The 19,509-nt window shown below is 43.5% G+C and overlaps 2 protein-coding genes across 5 annotated transcripts in view; one reads left to right on the top strand and one right to left on the bottom strand.

The window, feature by feature from the left end:
- Positions 1–534, bottom strand: part of THBS4 (thrombospondin 4) — a 44,341-nt gene extending 43,807 nt beyond the window's left edge. The window contains exon 1 of the mRNA XM_014965008.1: positions 417–534. The gene's annotated coding sequence lies outside the window, so the exon portion shown is untranslated. The remainder of the gene's footprint in view (positions 1–416) is intronic.
- A 20-nt stretch (positions 535–554) lies between these two features.
- MTX3 (metaxin 3) lies at positions 555–10,514 on the top strand. 4 transcript variants are annotated; one of them, XM_014965011.1, is made up of 9 exons: positions 555–733; positions 1,564–1,633; positions 3,145–3,221; positions 4,739–4,831; positions 5,868–6,050; positions 6,200–6,276; positions 7,154–7,311; positions 7,728–7,816; positions 9,452–10,514. In XM_014965011.1, exons 1-9 carry the CDS (start codon positions 653–655, stop codon positions 9,524–9,526), a joined length of 903 nt encoding a protein of 300 aa, XP_014820497.1. In that variant the 5' UTR covers positions 555–652; the 3' UTR covers positions 9,527–10,514. The 4 variants fall into 4 exon arrangements, with proteins under 4 accessions (XP_014820497.1, XP_014820499.1, XP_014820498.1 ...); XM_014965010.1 differs by having other exon boundaries at positions 559–733; positions 9,478–10,514; XM_014965013.1 differs by lacking the exon at positions 7,728–7,816 and having other exon boundaries at positions 557–733; positions 9,478–10,514.
- The last annotated feature ends 8,995 nt before the right edge of the window (positions 10,515–19,509 follow it).

Raw genomic sequence — 19,509 nt, 5'->3', positions numbered from 1 at the left:
TAGTCAGCATGTGATATTTTTCCTTGTGTGGGAAGGATGGAAACATTTTACTGAACTTACTATTTAGATGCCCTGTGGCATGCCTGCACATGCTGAAATGGAACAGCTGGCAACCTGATGCCTTTAAAGGTCCACAGTAAAAAAAAAAAAGAATAAATATTCATATTTATTCAAATAAAAACCCCACCGAACGGGTTACCATTATAACCTGGTCAGAACCAGTACCATACGATCAGAGCACCTCACTATTTAAAGCCAAATATGCTGAGGACTGCTCTCCACCTGGGATGGAAAGCCACATTATTTTTTTTTGTTTGCTGCTGTGCAAAAGAGCTCCAGCAGAGCCCGGGGGGGCCGGGGTTCAGCCATGCGGCAGCGTAACCCGCCCCGTTTCAGCAGGAAGGTAGAAGGCTCACCTCAGGGCGGGCGGCCTCTCCTCAGCGGGCGGCGGCTTCGCGCCCCTTCCTCTCAGCGCCGCCTGGCCCCCGGGCAGCCCACCCGCGGGACGCCCCTCACACGGGCCTGAGGGACGGCACCGGCCCCTCCCGCCCCCTCCTTCTCCCTCGCCGATGGACGGCGGGGGGCGCTCGGGCGCCGCCATGCGAGGGCAGCAGCGCCGCGCTTCCCGGGCCGGCGCGGAACGGCGGACAAGATGGCGGCTCCCATGGAGCTGAGCTGCTGGGGAGGCGATTGGGGGCTGCCCTCCCTGCACCCGGAGTCTCTAACCGTCATGGTAATGGCCGGCGGCTGCCACCCGCCCCGGGAAACAGGGAGGGAGGGAGAGAGAGAGAGGGAGGAAGAGCTCCCCGGGGTTTGCTTTACTCTTGCCCGCGGGAGAGGCGGTGCCGCTGAGGGGCGCCCCCGCCCTTGTCGCCCTGAGGCGTCGGGCCGGTACCGGGCGAGGGGCCCGCCGCCGCCGCCGCGCTGGGTCGGGGGTGGGAGACGGCGGCGGCCGGGCCCGCGGAGGGGCCCCGGGTGCGGCCCCCGGCTTTTTCCTCACGCCTGGCCGCGGTACCGGTCTCCCTCCCTCGTCCAGGGAGGGAGGGAGAGAGAGAGAGGGAGGAAGAGCTCCCCGGGGTTTGCTTTACTCTTGCCCGCGGGAGAGGCGGTGCCGCTGAGGGGCGCCCCCGCCCTTGTCGCCCTGAGGCGTCGGGCCGGTACCGGGCGAGGGGCCCGCCGCCGCCGCCGCGCTGGGTCGGGGGTGGGAGACGGCGGCGGCCGGGCCCGCGGAGGGGCCCCGGGTGCGGCCCCCGGCTTTTTCCTCACGCCTGGCCGCGGTACCGGTCTCCCTCCCTCGTCCCCGGAGCCGCGGGCATGGCGGCTGCCCTTGCTGAGGGCGTCGAGCCTTCTCGGGGCTGCCGGGCCTCGGCCTTCGGCGGGCGGTTTGTCCTAGAAACGCATCAGGGCACCGAAGACCGACTAAAAGCAAATGCGCCTGCCGGCGCATTTGCTTTTAGTCGGTCTTCGGTGCCCGAAGCTGTATAAAACAAGTTTTTAAACTGCTGTCTTAGGCTTTTCTTGCACACGGTGACCGCGTTTCTTTCCCCACAATCTCCATTGCAGGCTTATGCCAAATTTTCTGGTGCTCCCCTGACAGTGAATACTATAAGTAACTCTTGGAGAGCTCCGAAAGGTACCCTCTTCGCATTTCCTTTCTCAGTCTTGTAATCATACCGGGGTCCAGTTTTTGCTTTTGCACAGGTTTTGTGTTCATAAGTGTAACCCACCCCGGTGAAAGTTGTCTGCTTTCACGGTATGTCAATAAATGACCTCACAGGACCGAGGGTGATGAATTTGTGGGGACAAAATAACGTAACGTAACGTAAATAAAGTGCCTCCAAGAACTTAAAATGTTCTTTGGGTGAAGCAGCAGTCAGTCAACAAAGCTGTGGTGCCAGGTGTTTCTGTCAGGCAGTCTAAACTGAGGGTGTAGTGAAAGCAAATTTTTTAAGCTTTTTGCACTTTGCATACATATAATGGTGGTAACTAGAGTCGTGTATGGAAATGGTGTTCTTTAGTTCTGTGTGGTTTAGTGGGCTGGTACAGTTCGGAGTGTGAGCCTCGGAGAGTGTAACTTGGACCAGCTGTAATGTTTAGTACTGGGCTGAGTTAAAGAGGTTGACTAACAACCAGTTGCCAGAGAAGCTGAGGGTAAGGTATCAGAGAGGACTTTTTGATGTTGAATGCTTCTAATCATTGCTTATTGGCTTGCTCAGTGTTTAAGGTATTGTCTTGGTGTACTCCAGAGAGGTAGAATCACTGCAGCGTTAAAATACTCTGTCATTTACACTTACCACATCATCAGTTTAGGCATTACTGCATCCATGCAAGAAGTTGTGCCTTTGATTCTTGCTTTTCAGTGTATTGTTTTCTGTTAGTAGAAAATACCAAGAACTAGCTGGGTGTACTTGCCAAAAGTTCAGTGGTTTTCTTCATAGCCAAAATACATAAAATCCATTAAAAAAGAATCCAAGTAGTAAGTGTTGCTGATAGTTGATACTTTAATAGTATTAAGCAGGGAGTCATGTCAGACTCATTGTGGCAATTATGTTGCAAATAGGCTATAAGATAGCCCTCTACATAGATTTTAGTGTTTGATCTAACAATCTGATGGATAAAGGCTGATCAGTAAGCTTGTGGAAGGAGGGAACCACGCTGTTCTGCAATAGTTCATGGTTATGCAGTGGTGGCTTGGGCAGTAGTTGTAGCGAGGCTGGAGAAAACAGGTGGTTAAAATGGATTTGGAGGGGAAGGGCAGGGGAAAAACTGGAATAGAAGGAAGAAAAGACCCAGAGATGAATGAGTTGAGAGGGCAGTTGGACTGGGTTGATATTTTTGTCTTAAGATGAATGTCTGAAATCCAGATGAGTGGCCTGGTTCTCAAAGTACCATAAATCTAGCAGAAGATATTGGCTTCAGTCTAGTTTGATGTGGGCCCTTTTTTATTTATTGTTGTTAGTGAATACATTAAATGTATTTGTGACCTTGGTGGAACTCCTCTACTATGTAAAGCATCCTTTATGCATACATATTTGGAAGATCAGAGCATGCTATGGAGAAAAGTAGATGAAGTGACTGATTGCTTTCCAACGGCGTTAGAACTCATCCATATACATTCTTGACTATATTATTTATGCCTTCTAGGAGATGTACCGGTCCTGATATCAGAAGATATTGTTATTTCTCAGCCAGCAAAAATATTGAACTTCTTAAGAAAGCAGGTAGGTCTCTTTCAAAAGATTTGTTTTCCCTGCCTTGTAGTGATTCTACACATCCCCTATATACATTGATAGAGGCTTCTGAAAACCTGGAACTGAGTTTAGACCCAGAGCTTTCCTGTTTTTTCATACATGCATGAGACTTGCAAAATGCTGGATAGCAGATTTCTGTTTGAAAGGTTGTTAGTTATGTGAAAGATTTAAAAATAGCCAGGAGAAAACTGTTCGTTGAAAAGGACAACAAACTGGCCTTAATTGAGCAGTTTCTCACTGAGTGCCCTGCTCTTAATCATAACACTTTTATCGTTATTATGGCTTTGCAGACTTCAGATATCATGGTTTGGGACATGTGATTTTAACTGCTTAAGCACGTAATTGTCTCTGAGTGCTCTTTTTTTTTTTAATACATACAGCATTTTTTTTTAATCTATGTAGTTTTTCTATAGCTTGTAGCGTAAAAATGTCTGCAAGCATTTATTGATGCACAGGATGTTATTGTGTAGCCAACTCTTGCTTGCCTTTTGCGCATTTCATAGCATTTTATTCACAAAGAATAAAGTATGATTTCTTCTTTTCACAAAGTACAAAGATGTCTAATAAAGCATGGCAACGTCTCTTTATTTCTAAGATGGCCCTCCAGCCCACTATTTTGCCTTTACATAGCAATTCAGTTCCTGCCTAGTCAAGCAGGTTATCAGATGAATGCCATGTTAGTGAAACTTTAAATCTTTGGGGAGAGAAAAACAAAATCTGAAAACTCTGCATTTGAGCTGAGATTTTAGAGAGTTCTTTTAAAATTCAGAAGTTTCATAGCCATTTGAATACCAAAGATCCCTTAATATTGTAAGAGAAAACCCTCTTTGAGTTAAAGTATAACAATAATATGCTTTCTTCGCAGATATCTAAGGGTCAGCATTGATTTTTTTGTTTCTGAATTCATAGAGCAAATCTCCTCTCCCACCGAAAAAACAAACCACCTATCAGCCTTTTTAATGTACCTTAGAAGGGTCCAGTGTCAGAATTAAAAGCTCGGTCAGCTGTAAGTGCATTAATTTAGCTGTGCATTTGGTCCCTTATATTGGTAGCATACCATTTCTGAACTTTTAGAATGTTAATTAAAAGCAAAAGATGGAAATGCTTGCCTTTTCTTTTATGCTTATGCCAGGTTAAGTGCCAGATGGAGGCTTGCTAGAGATTTGGTACATCCCTAAGTACTGAAAAATTGCCTCTGTATCACTGGGCAGTTGCTTGGAAAGCAATGAGAAGGAGATACAAGAGTTATTTTGGGCATAGAGGGAGCCCAGAAATCTGAGAATGCATTTCCCTTTTCCACTTTCCCAAAGAGGTTTGACATAGCTGGCTTGAAGAAGTAGATTCTAGTGAGTGCATGCTTTCTGTCCCAAAAAATGCTGTTACATTTACTAGCTTGGTAGCTGTTAAGTTTGAAGCAATTTGATCATCTTTTTGGGAAGTTCTGTGTAATACTATTTGTAGTATGTTTGTTTGTTTTAAATTTACAGAAATATAATGCTGATTATGAATTGTCTGCAAAACAAGGAGCTGATACACTGGCATATATTGCACTGCTTGAAGAGAAGCTGCTTCCTGCTCTGGTAAGTATTGAGAAATACCTTATAATAGTCAGAATTTTTGAAAGTGAGTGCTGCAGGAAGTGCCCAATGGGAGAGACTTTAAAGTGTCTCAGCCATAGACCTGGCTTGAACGTATTTGCTTTTTTAGTCCAATTTTGGAAATACTGCCTAGGAACTTTCGAAAATGAAAAAAGTGTGTGTTTGTGGGGTGTGAAGTAATAATAATAATTTATGAAAGACATTTTAAAAAGGCACCTACGGATGGTTTTTTTTTCTTTTAGATGCTTTTTGGGAAACAGTATCCTGAATGCCGCTTATTGCAGCTGTTTTTTGTTTCATTTGATTATTTTGAAAAAGCTTTGAATAAGATGTGGCATGTCTGATACGTGGTGCACAACTGTGGAAGCCTTTTGAACTGTTCAGTTAGAATTTTTGAGAAATTAAAATACCCATCAGTGGTTTCATTTTTCATTTCTAAATAACATGTAGCCACATGCCCTCACCAATTTAGTGTATTACACATTACAGCTATAAGAATCCCCAGACACTGGATCTCTTGAATGACTTTCACTTCAGTTTGTACAGGAAAAAATATTCTGATCAGATGATACTATAGGCTAGCCTCTTTACCTGGCCCACAGGGTTTCGCATTCATCATTTCATAATATATTTTAGTTTAAGATTTATACAAAATTAAAAAAAAAAATGTAGAAAGTTCATACCTGATCCTGTGTGTCTGCAACTTTGTGTTTTCTATGTAAGTGTGTGTGTATACATACATAAACATGAGTGTATATGTAATTTTATGCGTGTGTATATAGGTCTGTGTATTATCTTTGTGTTTTTTTTTTTTTTAGGTGGAAGGTAGCTATTGCCTTAATTATATACTCCTACACTCAAAGGATTAGTATAATCCTTTCTGGAGCCTCATTGCCTTAAATTATAGTAATTCCCAGTGATTGTGCTTCTCTGACAGAGATCTTACACATAAAAGTTTTAAGAGATGTCTACTATTTTTGATCAAATTCTAGTCATATTTTTCCTTGTGTTGGTACAGCTGCACACTTTCTGGGTTGAGGCTGAAAATTACTGCAGTGTGACAAAGCCGTGGTTTGCCTCAAGGATTGCCTTCCCACTGAGGTTTTATCTGCCTGGAAAGATGTCCAGGGAAGCACTGAACAGGATCTTGCTGACCAAGGGAGGGCCTCCACTCTACAGTCTGACTGAAGTGGAAGCACAGGTGTGTGTTGAGTAGTAAAGAATTTCTAAGTTGTTGCTGTCAAATACAAGAAGTGAAACAGAGCCTAGCACAGCGTCAAATGATGAATGATGCTGTGCATGCTAGCCTTGCTACACCTAGGGCTCTTAGACAGTCTTGTGTCTCATCAGATATACAGGGATGCCAAGGAGTGCCTAAATCTCCTGTCGAAGAGATTGGGGACTTCCCAGTTTTTCTTTGGACATACGTAAGTGTAATTTTTTTTTTTTTTTAAATGACTAATGAAACAGGTGCCACATGACTCTGTGAACACAAACTTTTTAACCTTTTTCTTTTTTTTTTTAACCTGCCAGAATGTTAAAAGTGCTGCATGGTATTTTCATGTCTCTCACTCTGCTTTTCAGATGAATCTGAATGAGCAAACAGGGCACAACAAGATCTTTAAACTAAGGCAATGTGGTGTCCCCCTTATCACATATTTTTCCACAGAGAGATAGATGCTGCCCACAGCTTCTAAGAAAATGTGGGGTGCTTCATGAGTTAGTGTAGCATTAAAGAATGCTCTTCTAGCCACTGAATGTCACCTCATGTGGTTGTATGTAGAAAAGGTGCTTTTATCCTGAGGTGCTAACCACTGCCTGCACGGAAGGAGGGTATAGCTCCAGGAACACTACTCTTCCTGTGGTATGTGTGCAGAGCAGGAAGCAGGTCTTGCCCACTACGTAGTGCCAACAGATCCTAAAAAGGATGATCTGTTCCTTCAGCCACTGAAGTTGGACCACTGCATGAGAGAGGATCCTAGTCCCCTGGCATACAGCTTGGCTTTTGTGGTGCCAGAAATATGTTTTATGGTGGCTTGCTTATCAGCGTATGTGACAGCATGACTGGATTTTAGTGCTGTTAGTTACTGTTTCAGCTTGGCCGCATGTCTCTGGTTTAGAGGTGCTGAAATCAGTAAATAACGTGTACAAAGCATTTACTGGATTTATATGAAAAGGTGGAATGCCAGAGGAGCTATGTTCTGTCCTGTGTTGTGTTTGACATTCACAGAAAACGGTTACATTGTAGGGGCCTTAATGTCTTACTTCAGTCACTTTGGTGTTTTGTTTTGTCACTCTTTTCAGGCCTACCACCTTGGATGCCTTTGTGTTTGGTTTCCTTGCACCGATTTATAAAGTGTGCTTCCCCAGGGTACAATTACAAGAGCATTTGAAACAGCTTCCCAATCTGTGTAGATTCTGTGATGATATTTTAACTTGCTACTTCAGGTTAACTGTCTCAGGTAAGCTGTATTTCTTTTCCCCTTTTTGTCATGTGTAGCCTTGTTTGAATTAGAACTCCAGGATTCCATCTGTGAGCCGAGGCAGAATTAGATTTTATGTAGTTTATGGTAGAGATTTTGTGGGGAAATTAAGTAGAGAAATTTCTACAGTTATGCAAAAAGGATTGAAAATTAAAAGCAAGCGTTAATACTCAATTTTAGACTCTGTCAGTCATTGACAAAACACACCTGTATCTGTGATATGGCTCATGCTTAGCACTGCTGTTTTTCTCACATGGAATGGCTTTTCCACTTAAATTTTTCTTAGGATAAAAATACTGCATGAACTTTCTCTCCAGTGTGGGTTTATTTTTTAGGTGTTTAAAAGCTTTTGTAAATACCCTTTCACTCTTCATCTTTCTGCCTTCACTCTCCAGGCCATTCTCCGGCTGGACAGGATACAGCAGATGCTAATCTGCAGAAACTCACACAGCTTGTAAATAAGGAATCCAACTTGATTGAAAAGGTTACTTTTGCTTCAGTCTGTAATTTTCCTGCTTTGTTGTGGTTACTTGTTCACAGATATTCTTGCATGGCAACTGCAACCGTACAAGGGACATTTCATTTTAATTGCTTCTCTTCCAGTGGTTTACTTTGTGTAGAGAGGAGGGAGGAATATTGTGTCATTTGAAAGGAATAACTGATGGAGCCTTGTACTTTAAAAGTATTTTTATTACCATCAAAAGAACATTGTCATGCAAGTGTGCATATGATCAAAAGAAGGGTGTCTTTCTGCAAGTGTGCGTTCCAGCAGAGGAAGATGCAAATATATTGATCAAAACTCAGAAATGGAAGTGGAAGAGAGTAGATTTAGACTAGATATTAAGAAGAAATTTTTCACTATGAGGGTGATGAAGCAGGGGAACAGGTTGCCCAGGGAAGTTGTGGATGCCCCATCCCTAGAAGTGTTCAAGGCCAGTCTGGATGGGGCTTTGAGCAACGTGGTCTAGTGGGAGGTGTCCTTGCCCATGGCAAGGGGGTTGGAACTCGATGATCTTTAGGGTCCCTTTCCAACCTACACCATTCTGTGATTCTGTGATTCAGAAATGGTCCTGCAAGTTATGGCCCATCACCAGCTCTCCTTGCTCCCAGCTGAACACTGTAGTCACTAACCTACAATCACTCCTTCTCCTACATCTAGCTTTGATTTCTTTATATTTGTTTCTAAGGCAACCTGTTAAAAGCTATAAAACTTACGTGAAAAATACTTGTGAAGAGTCAGTCTTCTGATGCAGACAGAATGCTTTAACTATAAGGATAGAAGGCATTTCTTCCTGAAAAAGATCCGTGTATCATATAGTTCATTAACTATGATCAACTTCTGTAGCATTAGGTATTGACTCTATCTCCTTTCTGTGGTATTGAAGCCTGACTGGAAGTTTTAAAGAATGGGTTACATAGACATTTGTCAGGCATGGTTTAGGTAAAGCTGATCCCACTTGGAGGGAATGGGATGGACTAGACAAACTCTGGAGATCTCCCCTGTGCTGTCTTCGGTGATTCTGTTTATTCTGTAGTAACTAGACTCTTTTGATACCACAGTAGGCACAGGGCATTAGGTTGATTTCCTATGAAAATGTAAAATCTTTATGTTTAGAGATTGATTTTAACCTGTCTTTGAAAAGGTCTCAAGTTCTTTATTAGATACTTTTTGAAATCTGAAAACTATTCTAAATTCATGCAGTGCTTCCAGAACATTTCTGATTTGAAAAAGATTTGTTCTTGTAAGGTGCTGAACATGCAAAAGCATCCATTGATGTTGGCGGTTTGACTTTTGATCTGCTTTCTAGCAGCACTTGGCTGCTGCACAAAATTGAAACTTTGACCTCTTAGAAGAAGGTAGCAATATTGCTTTCTTCAGTAGTCTTGATGAAATGATTTCAGCAGAAGCACACCTATTTGCCCTGGGTTTGATGCACCCTATGCTAATGGAATGAATGGCAGCTCTAACCCAGACATTTATTTGGGAGTGCAAAGGAACCAGGGCATCAGTTTTGGCTGTGCCTGAGGTGACAGGGTGAAAAATACCCCAAACCAGCATTAAGGATGGCAGTCCTGACAAATAGACTAATCGTATAATCTATATTCTACTGTTTGCCAGATCCGGCTCTCATTATTTCTCTGCAGATGGACGACAACCTTCGTAAGAGTCCTCAGCATCCCCCTCGAAAGCTAACAACCCTCAAGCTGGCTGCAGGTGGAGAAGAAAGCAGTCCATTGAATCGTTTGTCACCTTGACAGCTTTTGTTGCCCATACACATCTGTTTGCCTTCAACTCTTCTGAGCGCCACAGTACATTTTTTCACATGAATGTTGTTTTGCAAGGGAAGAATCTGCTAATGGATACAAGTAGGGAAGAAATATAGCTTTACAATCTACTATCTACCTATTCTTTTAAGAAATTGCATAGTACAGGCTGACCACACACTAAGCTGAGGCTAAAGTAAACAAGAGGCTTATTCTTGCAGATGTTAAAGTGATTTTGTACAGCATATTTTTGCTTTTAGTCTAGCAGAAATGTTGACCAAAAGTTAAAATTCCGCTTATGGAATGTTCACTGTTACTTTATTTTGTGGCTTTTGGTTTTACTGTAATCATGTTACTATATGTGAGTGGGTATACTTTTTGTATCTGTCTGAAAATTACAAAGTCCAGCTGTAAAATCGGTGAAAAGACTGGGGGGAAAAAAAGAATGTTGGCTTTCATGGCAGCTGAGAAATGAAAAGCGGTGAGAGGAAGTTAAATAATTTTTTATTGTACTTTCATGAACACTCTTGGGTCTTGTGTTTTAAGATTGTTTGTATTGTTGAAAACTTGTCATGCTGTACTTTGATGGGGATCATTGAAAAGCATGTGCACTGTGGGAAGTACAATGATGTACAGAAGTAACATTTCACAGGTACCTGGTATTAGACCTGCGTGAAACAAGCTTAATCTGTGCACAGCTTAATATTACATGCTGCAAAACTCTTAAGTTAAAATCACAGAGGACTGGTAGTGAGACGGAGAGATTTGATTAGCTCCTGTCAGACAAGAGACTTGACTAGCAAACATACTGTGACTCTGGATTGAAAGGAGCTGGTTAGGGCTTTATAAGAAAGCTGATGGAGGCTTTTAAATTTGTCACAGATGCCTTTGAATTAATTTTGTCTCTTTTTTTTTTTTTTTTTCTTTTTTTTTTTTTTTCTTTTTTTTTTTTTTTCTTTTTTTTTTTTTTTCTTTTTTTTTTTTTTTCTTTTTTTTTTTTTTTTTACAAGCATTACAGTTAATTCAAAAACTAAAATAAAAACCATCCAAATTTTTATTGTTTGACAGTCTGGTTCAGAATTCCTTTATCTCTGCGAACTGTAATAACGTTGCAGCGCGTATTTCTTCTGTTTGATTAAGGGACTTAGGTCTCATGACGTTTTCTCTTAGCAGCAGCTTTGCCAGTGCTAGAGACCCCAAGCAATTCTGTGAGAAGAGAGATGCTGTAATTCTCTACTGGCACTGCACCGGCAGGTGTTTCGTGAGTGGGTGCAAAGTTAGTCAAAGAGATTGGCCAAAGTGGCAGCGCTTGGGATATGGAATTCTGATACCTTTATGTATGGGGATAACTTTTCTGAGGTTTTTTTTTTTTTTCTCTTTTTCTGGCCAAATTGGAATAATCTTTCAGCTTCCCTTCAACTACCAGTCATGTTTGAGATATATAAATAAATTATTTCCTATTTATAAAGACAAGACTGTAGATTGTGTACATACTGTACTTTCAGACTTGATACATAAGGAATGTAATATCTTTAACATTTCTGAATTGTAATTGAAATGTTGGGTTTCTAATGAGCACTTTAAAATAATGTTTAAGCTTCATGCTCTTACTAGAGTATTTGTTTCAGTGATTTGAAATTAATCTAGCTCATACTCATGGTAATTGTATAAACTGACAGTCCACAACATTTAAAATTTTTACTGCCTGTATCTTGACAAGGTTTAAATGAGATCAAGTCACATGGCTTTTTAAAGTCTTTAATTTATAAACATGGCTATGGAGAATATGCCTTAGCTCGTTGCTTTTGTGAATATGTACACTCAATCTTTACAATATCTTTGTAAAAAGGTCATTGTTCCAAGATTAAAATTTTGGATTTTTAGTGGAGTTTTGGTAATGTTTTTTATGAAAATTATGTCAGGCTTTTTGACCTTTTTTTCTTTTTCCTTGTGAAAAGATTTATCTTGTTGATTAAAAAAAAAAGAAAATAAAATGAAAAACCGCTGACTGCAAGACCAAGAAATTGTAATAATTTAGCATATCCATGAGGTCAGCTTTTAAATTTTAATCACACCATTTCAGCGCCAATCCTTTCTTTCAACACAACTGCATTTGGGAAGGGGGGAATGGGGAAGCACAGCTTTTCTAATCTTACTAAATGTGAGCTTTGGGCTGTGTGACAGCAGAACTTTGGCAAGGCGATGCCCGTGTCAACTTCATTCAGTGGATGGCAGAGGACAGCAGGGCTAGAGATCATGGCAAACACCTTCCCAGACAACCAGTGGGGTTGCACACCCGTGCACCTTCTTTTTTTCACTTTTCACCTGGGTGAATTCAAAACCAAACTCTTAAGTGGAAAGTGTCATCTGGCCCGACAACTCTGACTTGGACGTTATTTACTCATTTTTTTGAAGCTGAGCAATTAACCATGTCCATGGTGGGATGGGTTTGAGTAACCGTAGCTATCTGCCTCTGAGGTCATCAAAGTTCCTTCTCTGGCTAGTGGAGGAGGATGGGATCTAGGTGTGATTAATCTCATAAGATACCTAAAATTGCAAAGTGAATCAAGTCCTGAAGATGTGCCTGCCTGCTGAATGTGAAGGAATCCTCATCTCCTTACCTCTGCTGCAGAGTGAGCACTGCCACAGTGGTTGACTTCTCCTCCAGCGCCAGAGGATGCGGGTGGTCCACAAAGGCAAGGGGCCAGCCCTTCTGGCCAAGAAGCAGTTGTGGGGCCATGAGGTGGTTGTCTGCAACCTGGTTCCTGCACAGAGCAGCTTCATGGAATCATGGAATTGTCAGAGCTGGAAGGGACCTCTAGAGATCATCTGGTCCAACTCCCCTGCCAAAGCAGGATTGCCCAGAGCACATCACTCAGGACTGCATCCAGGAGGGACTTGAAGATCTCCAGAGAAGGGGACTCCACGACCTCCCTGGGCAGCCTGTGCCAGGGCTCTGTCACCCTCACCATAAAGAAGTTTTTCCTCGTATTTGAATGGAACTTCCTGTGGTCCAGCTTGTGTCCGTTGCCCCTCGTCCTGTCGCTGGGAACCACTGAAATGAGTCCGGCTCCATCATCCTCCAACCCTCCCTTTAGGAACTAGTAAACATAGATGAGGTCTTCCCTCAGCCTTCTCTTCTCCAGGCTGAAGAGCCCCAGCTGTACATGCTTCGGCTCTGCAGTCTCGAAGCCTGGGCAGCTGGTGGGCCTCCTCCTCCTCCCTGCCTTCCCCTTGGAAGGTGGTGGCTGGGAACAGAGCAACTCATCCAGCCTGCCACCATGTCCCTTCCCAGGAGGAAGCTGCCAATTGTAAGCAGGGTGAACCACTCCACCAGGTTGCAAATTTAGCAGCCCTGCTCCCAGGCAATCTCACGGTGAAAGCATATCTGCAGGTACTTTTAGGGCTATTCTGTGCCTTTCAAGTGGTTGTAGGAATGTGTATATTCCAGAAGAAATGAGATGAAAAATGTTATGAATGTATTGCTACAAATATGGTCTACTTAACATTTCCAAGATCACTTTAAAAATGTTTTTTCCCCTCTCTGAAGATGTTGTTACATTAGGCTTTTATATACACTTACACATTGGCAAAGTCACATCACTTTTGCTAATGTAGCTTAGCACTCCATTAAGGAAAAGCACCCAGTTGTATTTGACTCCTGGTTAAAATGTTTTCCAGACCCACTCGAGTATGTTTCCTTTCTTACTTGGTATCGTTCTTGGCATTGCAGCAGGAACCACTCATAGTACTTTTTCCTTTTTTTTTTTTTTTTTTAGTACGGAAAGGCAGACCAGCTTTTTACATTAGCCTGACAAACTGCGCTGTAGCTCAAATCCAGCTGCTCTGTGCTGTTGGCAACAAGTTGTCCAATCCCTAACATACTTAAAGAGTGTGCTGACAGGACACTGCATAAAAAAGATGAAATGTCCAGTTTCACACATCGTTTTTGTCTGCAGTAGTTAATGGTTAGCCTCATTCGGCAAAACGCTCCGCACTCCTGCTGGGTCCTAACCACTGCCAGGGAGGTGGTGGGTTCTGGTGCCCTCGCTAGAGCACAGGTGCAGCACCAGGCCCTGCAGTGCAGCAGGTCTATTCAGGAGCCGTGCAGAAGGTTGAGCTGGTCAAACACCAAAGCCCACAGCCAGAGCTTTCCACTCAGCATCCAGCCACCGTCTCTTTCAGCCCAAACTCTGCCAGAGGAGAAGCCACTCTCTTCCACCTGGCTGGTCAAGGCATTTTAGCCTATGTGACAGCCATGCAGGAATGATGATGAGATGGAGCTTAATGCTCTTGTAGTTCCTTGTCTCCTTGGTCTGGGCAGCAGGACAGAAGCCAAGCTCTGCTGTGCTGGTCTCCTCCTTGCACTGAGAGACATGCCCAGCAGCAAGGAGGGCCAGGAGCAGCCCATTCTGGAGCAAAGCTCTGTATCAGAGGCAGCTCCCAGGAAGGCAGGTGAGTTTTTGCACCACCTCAGGGATGAGTTAAAATGAAGGAAAGAAAAAGGAGGTCCAGCGTTCCCTGTACCCCACTGGTTTGCTGTTTCCACCTGGAGCAAAGCTCCCAGGAACAGATCCCATGTCCCAAGTGAAATCAGATCATGTTGGAATGAGAAGCTGGGAAGGAGAAGGGAAGAAGAGGTTAGCAAGGGAAAGGCACCAGGAGCATCTGCTTTCACCCTCACTGATCCATTGTCTGAGGGATTTATCAGTGCCACAGTACTTGGGACTGTGAAGGACTCTGCTTCACCAGACACAACACACTGCTCTTGTGGGCAAAAGGTGGGGGAAATGCAATGACTTGCTGCAGGTTTTGAAAAATAAAGAAATTCCTTGTAATGTGCTTGGCCAGTTTGCCTCAGTGCAAGACTGATCGAGCAAGATTTTCTGGGTGCAATTAAAAGCTAAGGTGAGACCAGGAATCAATGATGGGACAGCTTTGGTTCCACAGCAAGTAAGATCTTGCAGTAAATCAGAGCATGGCGCAAGGCTGTTCCTCAGCCCTGTTCATCTCCCTTTTGCTCATTCCCTCATTAAAACCACATGGGGCTTTTTTTCAACATGAATGTTCCAAATTTTTACAGTGTTGAAGTGTTGCATGTGGGGTCTGTTGGTGATTTACTGTTATCAAAATACAGAATGTTCCTGGCCCTTCAGTTAAGCCAAGAGTGCAGAGAAGGTTGGACGCCTTGGGTACCAGGCGGGCTCATGAAGGTAGAAGCAGTCCCTGTGTAGGCACCCGGTGCTGAGCTCGGATTTGCCAAGCCGTTTTGACAAGGGTGGCGAGGCAAGTTTTGCTCTTAGTTGTGACCACAGTGATCACATCTCCACCTTTCCAGAGACCACGTCTCTGGAAATTACTCCAGTAGCAAGTTCCACTGTTCAGCAGCAGCCCTGGGGAAGAGAAAGGGCTGCAGCACCTCCACGGCCAGCAACACATGCTCTGCTGAAACTGTTGCTGTTGGAAAAAGCAAATTTTTGAAACCAACAGATTCTCCAGAAAAGGTACTGTTTTGGATCGGAAAGATTGCTCACACCCAGATAGGAATTTGGAGAGGGGGGAAGGGAACTGATGGATACAGAACAAACACATATTTCCCTGGAATAGCTGATACTCTTCGATTACGTGGGAGAGGGATTTCAGCTCTCTGCTCTGAATTAAGGAACGTGAGAACTTATTTTGGCTGCTCCACAGCTCTAGGCAAGTGTCCGAACCAGTGGATTAGTAGCTTTTCTGCAGTGGGCAGAGAGACATTATTTTTGTCAAAAATCCTTGAAAGGTCCTGTTTCCTCAGTGCAGGATATGAAAAACTCAGAAATCCCCCTGACGTCCATGGAGTAACAGAGCAGTTTCCCATCTGTTCTATCTGCTTCCTTAGCAGATCACGAGGATTATTCTGTTTATCTGGTCTCCTTATTTTAGCTGAGCCAGGTAGCTGTTTTCACAGAGGGAAGACTAAGTGTTGAAATGGTGTTGGCACCCACTGTGGAGAACATAGCAACCAAGTGACGTGCTCAGAAGAACTGAAGCAGGCAGGAGGCTTACATTTTTTTCCTGAAGAACATCTTGTGGGAGGCACAGTACCTGCTAGATGCCACCTCCAGCAATGGGCAGGTCTTGAGAGCAATCTCTAAGGGCTCTGCACTGTTTTCAGCCCTGCCCTACAGACATCAAACGCCACCAGAGTCCAGGGAGGACAAGGCCAGCTGGGATTACAGATCCCCAGTGAAAGACAGCAGGAAGAGAGGCCTGGAGAACAAGTCCTATGAGGAGAGGCTGAGGGAACTGGGCATGTTTAGTTTGGAGAAGAGGAGGCTGAGGGGAGACCTCATTGCCCTCTACAACTACCTGAAAGGAGGTTGTAGAGAGGCAGGTGTTGGCCTCTTCTCCCAAAGGATGAACGACAAGACCAGAGGAAATGGTCTGAAGTTGCGGCAGGGGAGGTTTAGATTAGATATTAGAAAGAACTACTTTACTGAGAGGGTGGTCAGGCACTGGAACAGCCTGCCCAGGGAGGTGGTGGAGTCACCATCCCTGGAGGTATTTAGGAAACGTATAGACATGGCTCTTCAGGGCATGCTCTAGTGCCCAAGGTTATTGGTTTATGGTGAGGTGTTGAGTGTGGGGTTTAGTTGGTGGGTGCGGTGTTTTTGGTGGGTGTTTGGTGTGGTGTGTTTTGTATTTGTTTGGTGTTGGTATTTTTTGTTTTGTTTTGTTTTGTTTTTTTGTGGTTGGACTCGATGATCTCAGAGGTCCCTTCCAACCACTAAGATTCTGTGATTCTGTGATTCTGTGATTCTGTGATTCTGTGAGTAGGGCATTACCCACATTTCTCCTAATATTACCAGCTCAGCTTTCTCTCAGGTCGGCACTTAGGTACACTCACGTCAATTCGGTGTAGAAGGCCCCTGACTTATGTTGGCTTGTCTTGACACTGGTGTTGTGCCAGTTTGCTCTCCCGCTGTCTCATCAGCCTGAGGAAGACTGAACCTAAAGCTGCCCAACTCCCCATGTAATTGCTTACTAGGTTTGGTTTGGGAAGTTCCAACATATGTCAGGATGCTCCCATCACTGCTTTTACAGCTTCTGCCCTTGGATTTAGTGACCGGTTGGCAGTAGGACAGGAGAGAAAGGTAGATGCCCTGTCTTTGTCTTCGGGCATTGGAAATTCACCCATAGCTGTGACAAGCACTGACTCTGAACCAAGCATGACACACAGCTTAAATGAGAAAAGCTGGGGTATCAGTGACAGCAAAGTGGGGGCAAAAGTCTCTTTTCCTAACAGAAAAGAGGACAGTTGGAATGGAAGACAGCTGGAGTCCATGGTAATTTCAGGGCCTTTCATTTAATGGCTAGTGTAGACTTCGTTGAGTGTATCTGCCCACTGTATTTTCCCTTTTATCAAGATGATGTCAGTCCTCTGAACCGGCTACTACCAGTGCTTCTTTGCTGGGTTTCTGAGTGGGCCAGATTCCTGAAAGGAGGCTCCTGGATGCTTGTTGACTCATCTGGTTGAGGGAGAGGTGGGTGTTACTGAAAAATACGAGGGGCTGGTTTCCAGAGCTGGGTTTAAGCACATGCCAAATTTCTAAAGTGATTTGTAGCCTGGAAAACCTTTGCAGAGTATGAATTTGTTGTTTTATCTGGCAGAGTAAAGGAAGATTTCCTTACCTCCTTCACAGTAAGGGCACGCGTTCGTAGAAAAGTCCTGCCCGCATCTGCGTAAGACTGTGTTTTCCACTCTCAAGTTTCTAACTCACAGTTCTGGCACCCATAATTCTTGCATGCCTATTGGTTTCTTGTGCCTGGCAAAGTCTGACATAAAACAAAAATCAGGTTTGAGAGGTTCTTTGTTCACCATTTGAGTAAAAATATTGTCCACTGGCATAGAGGGAATTGTCTTATATCCTGTGTCACAAGTTGTACACCTGGAGAAAGAAACAGTAAGTGCCGGAATGACACCTGCTCTCTGAATTGTCAGGCTACATGAAGGGTTTTAGACAACCCTGGAGCCTGCATTGTTTCACTGCATCTGCTGCTCTGTTTAAGCACTATTGAAATTGTGTGTTGCCACAAGGAGGATGGTACAGAACAAAACCAGACCACGTTTCTTCCCAAAGACCATTTGAATGACATGAAATAGGCTACGTTCCTGGAACTTACCCACAGAATGCAAACCATCTGATTTTTATTAAGCTATTAGCTACTAGTGCTTAAAAATAATGATATCCTTTGCATTCTTTTTCAGTCAGTTCAGTGTGGTCTGAGGCTTTAATTACTTGTGTGTTTTCAGCTTTAGTAATACTTCCTTCAGGTGTACATTTACCAGATGGCTCCCTGGGGCTTGGTTTGAGATAATTCCCACAAAAATTTAGGTAATTTAGCCTATGAAGGCGACACACCCTGGAAAGAATTGATATAAAATAATTTTAAATTGATATAAATGTATTTAATTTGCCTACTTGTTTCCTCTGACTACATCTGATGACAGATATATTAACTTGCCCCCACTTTCTCCCTTCCTGTGTTTTCACAAAATCAGTTCTTTCCTGGTGCACTCTTGCAGAAGCCTGTGGTGCTGTCACAGGTCAAACATCAACACTGAATAGACGGGATAGCTTGACCAAGCAGTGCAACTGCTTGTGCCCCTCTGCTCTTCACCATTTTTCAGGACCTTCCCAATCGCCCAACAGCTGTATCACAAGGAAGGTACTCCACAGTGCCTGTAAGGGTGTTCACTTTTGAAAGCAGAACAGGATATTTTCCTAGGTTCTCCTTTAACATATGGATGAGGATATAGTGAACTAAACAATTTAGCAAAGAAATGGATGTGCTTCTTCTGTTTAACCCTCAGAACAAAGTGACATGAGTTCTGACATCATTGGTCAGGAGAAAACCTTGAGGAAAGCTTCTTGAGATGGACAATATTATTTCTTGGACCTGCAGCAGCTATCCTTACAAAACTACATGCACTTAGAACTTACCTACACTGTTCCTACTTGTGTTCTAGTATCTCCTCACTGATGCACTTGTACACTGGAGCAAGACAGAGCAGAGTCTCTAATGCCTAGTTATGTCTATTTGAGCCACAGGCTGGGCCATGTGACAAGGTTTTCCAAAGGCTGACCTCTGTATCTCCCCCCATGATGTACAGCTGCATCACTTCTGGAGACTGACCCCCAAGCTGCCCTTAGAGGGCCCAGCTGCTGCTGAAATCACTTTATCCATCCAGCAATGGTGAAAGCAAAGAAGTTGTTTTGCAGTTTACAGCATTATTCCACAGAAGTTACAAAACAAGAGCTGAAGAAGGCTACTGTACTGGGAGCCTGGAGTCAAAGAAAGGCTTGGAGCAGCAAGCAGCATGTCCACAAAGAAAGGAACCCGCGTAAGGACCTGATAGCACGTTCATTACTTAGAGCAGTCTGTAATCCCACCCCTGACTTTTCCAAGGTGTTCTATAGCACTTCATGCTAAAAGTGTATTCTTTTCCAAATACTTTGGCACAAGACAAAGGTACTCAGAGTACCAGAGAGTTTAAATTTTGGCTGATTCCACAAAAGAGCAATCAGGTAGATATTCTAAACCATGTGTTTTCTGCTTTGTTGAACTAACAGTAATTTTTTTTTACCCCAGAAAATGGTAAGAATTACCTGGGGCTTCTGACAAAATGATTCAGACAGAGAAACAAAAGGATTATTTCTTGACAGAAGCATTTCTCTTGTTACTTCGTAACGATTTAATACTCACCCTTTGAATTTCTTCGAGTAGCATTAGTTGTGTTACAGCATGAGTGAATTTTATTTTCCTTCCTTTCCAACCCTTTTCCTTCATCAAAAACTGAATATAGTTGTGAATGTCTTCCTGAGGAGTTAAGCATATGAGGCAGAGCTGTGTTTTTTTCTAGAAGTATTT

This window comes from Calidris pugnax, unplaced genomic scaffold, assembly GCF_001431845.1.
Source record: "Calidris pugnax isolate Ruff unplaced genomic scaffold, ASM143184v1 scaffold273, whole genome shotgun sequence".
NCBI classification, from domain to species: Eukaryota; Metazoa; Chordata; class Aves; order Charadriiformes; family Scolopacidae; genus Calidris; species Calidris pugnax.
Note: the sequence above shows the minus strand (reverse complement) of the source record. Positions and strands in the feature narration are given on the sequence as shown.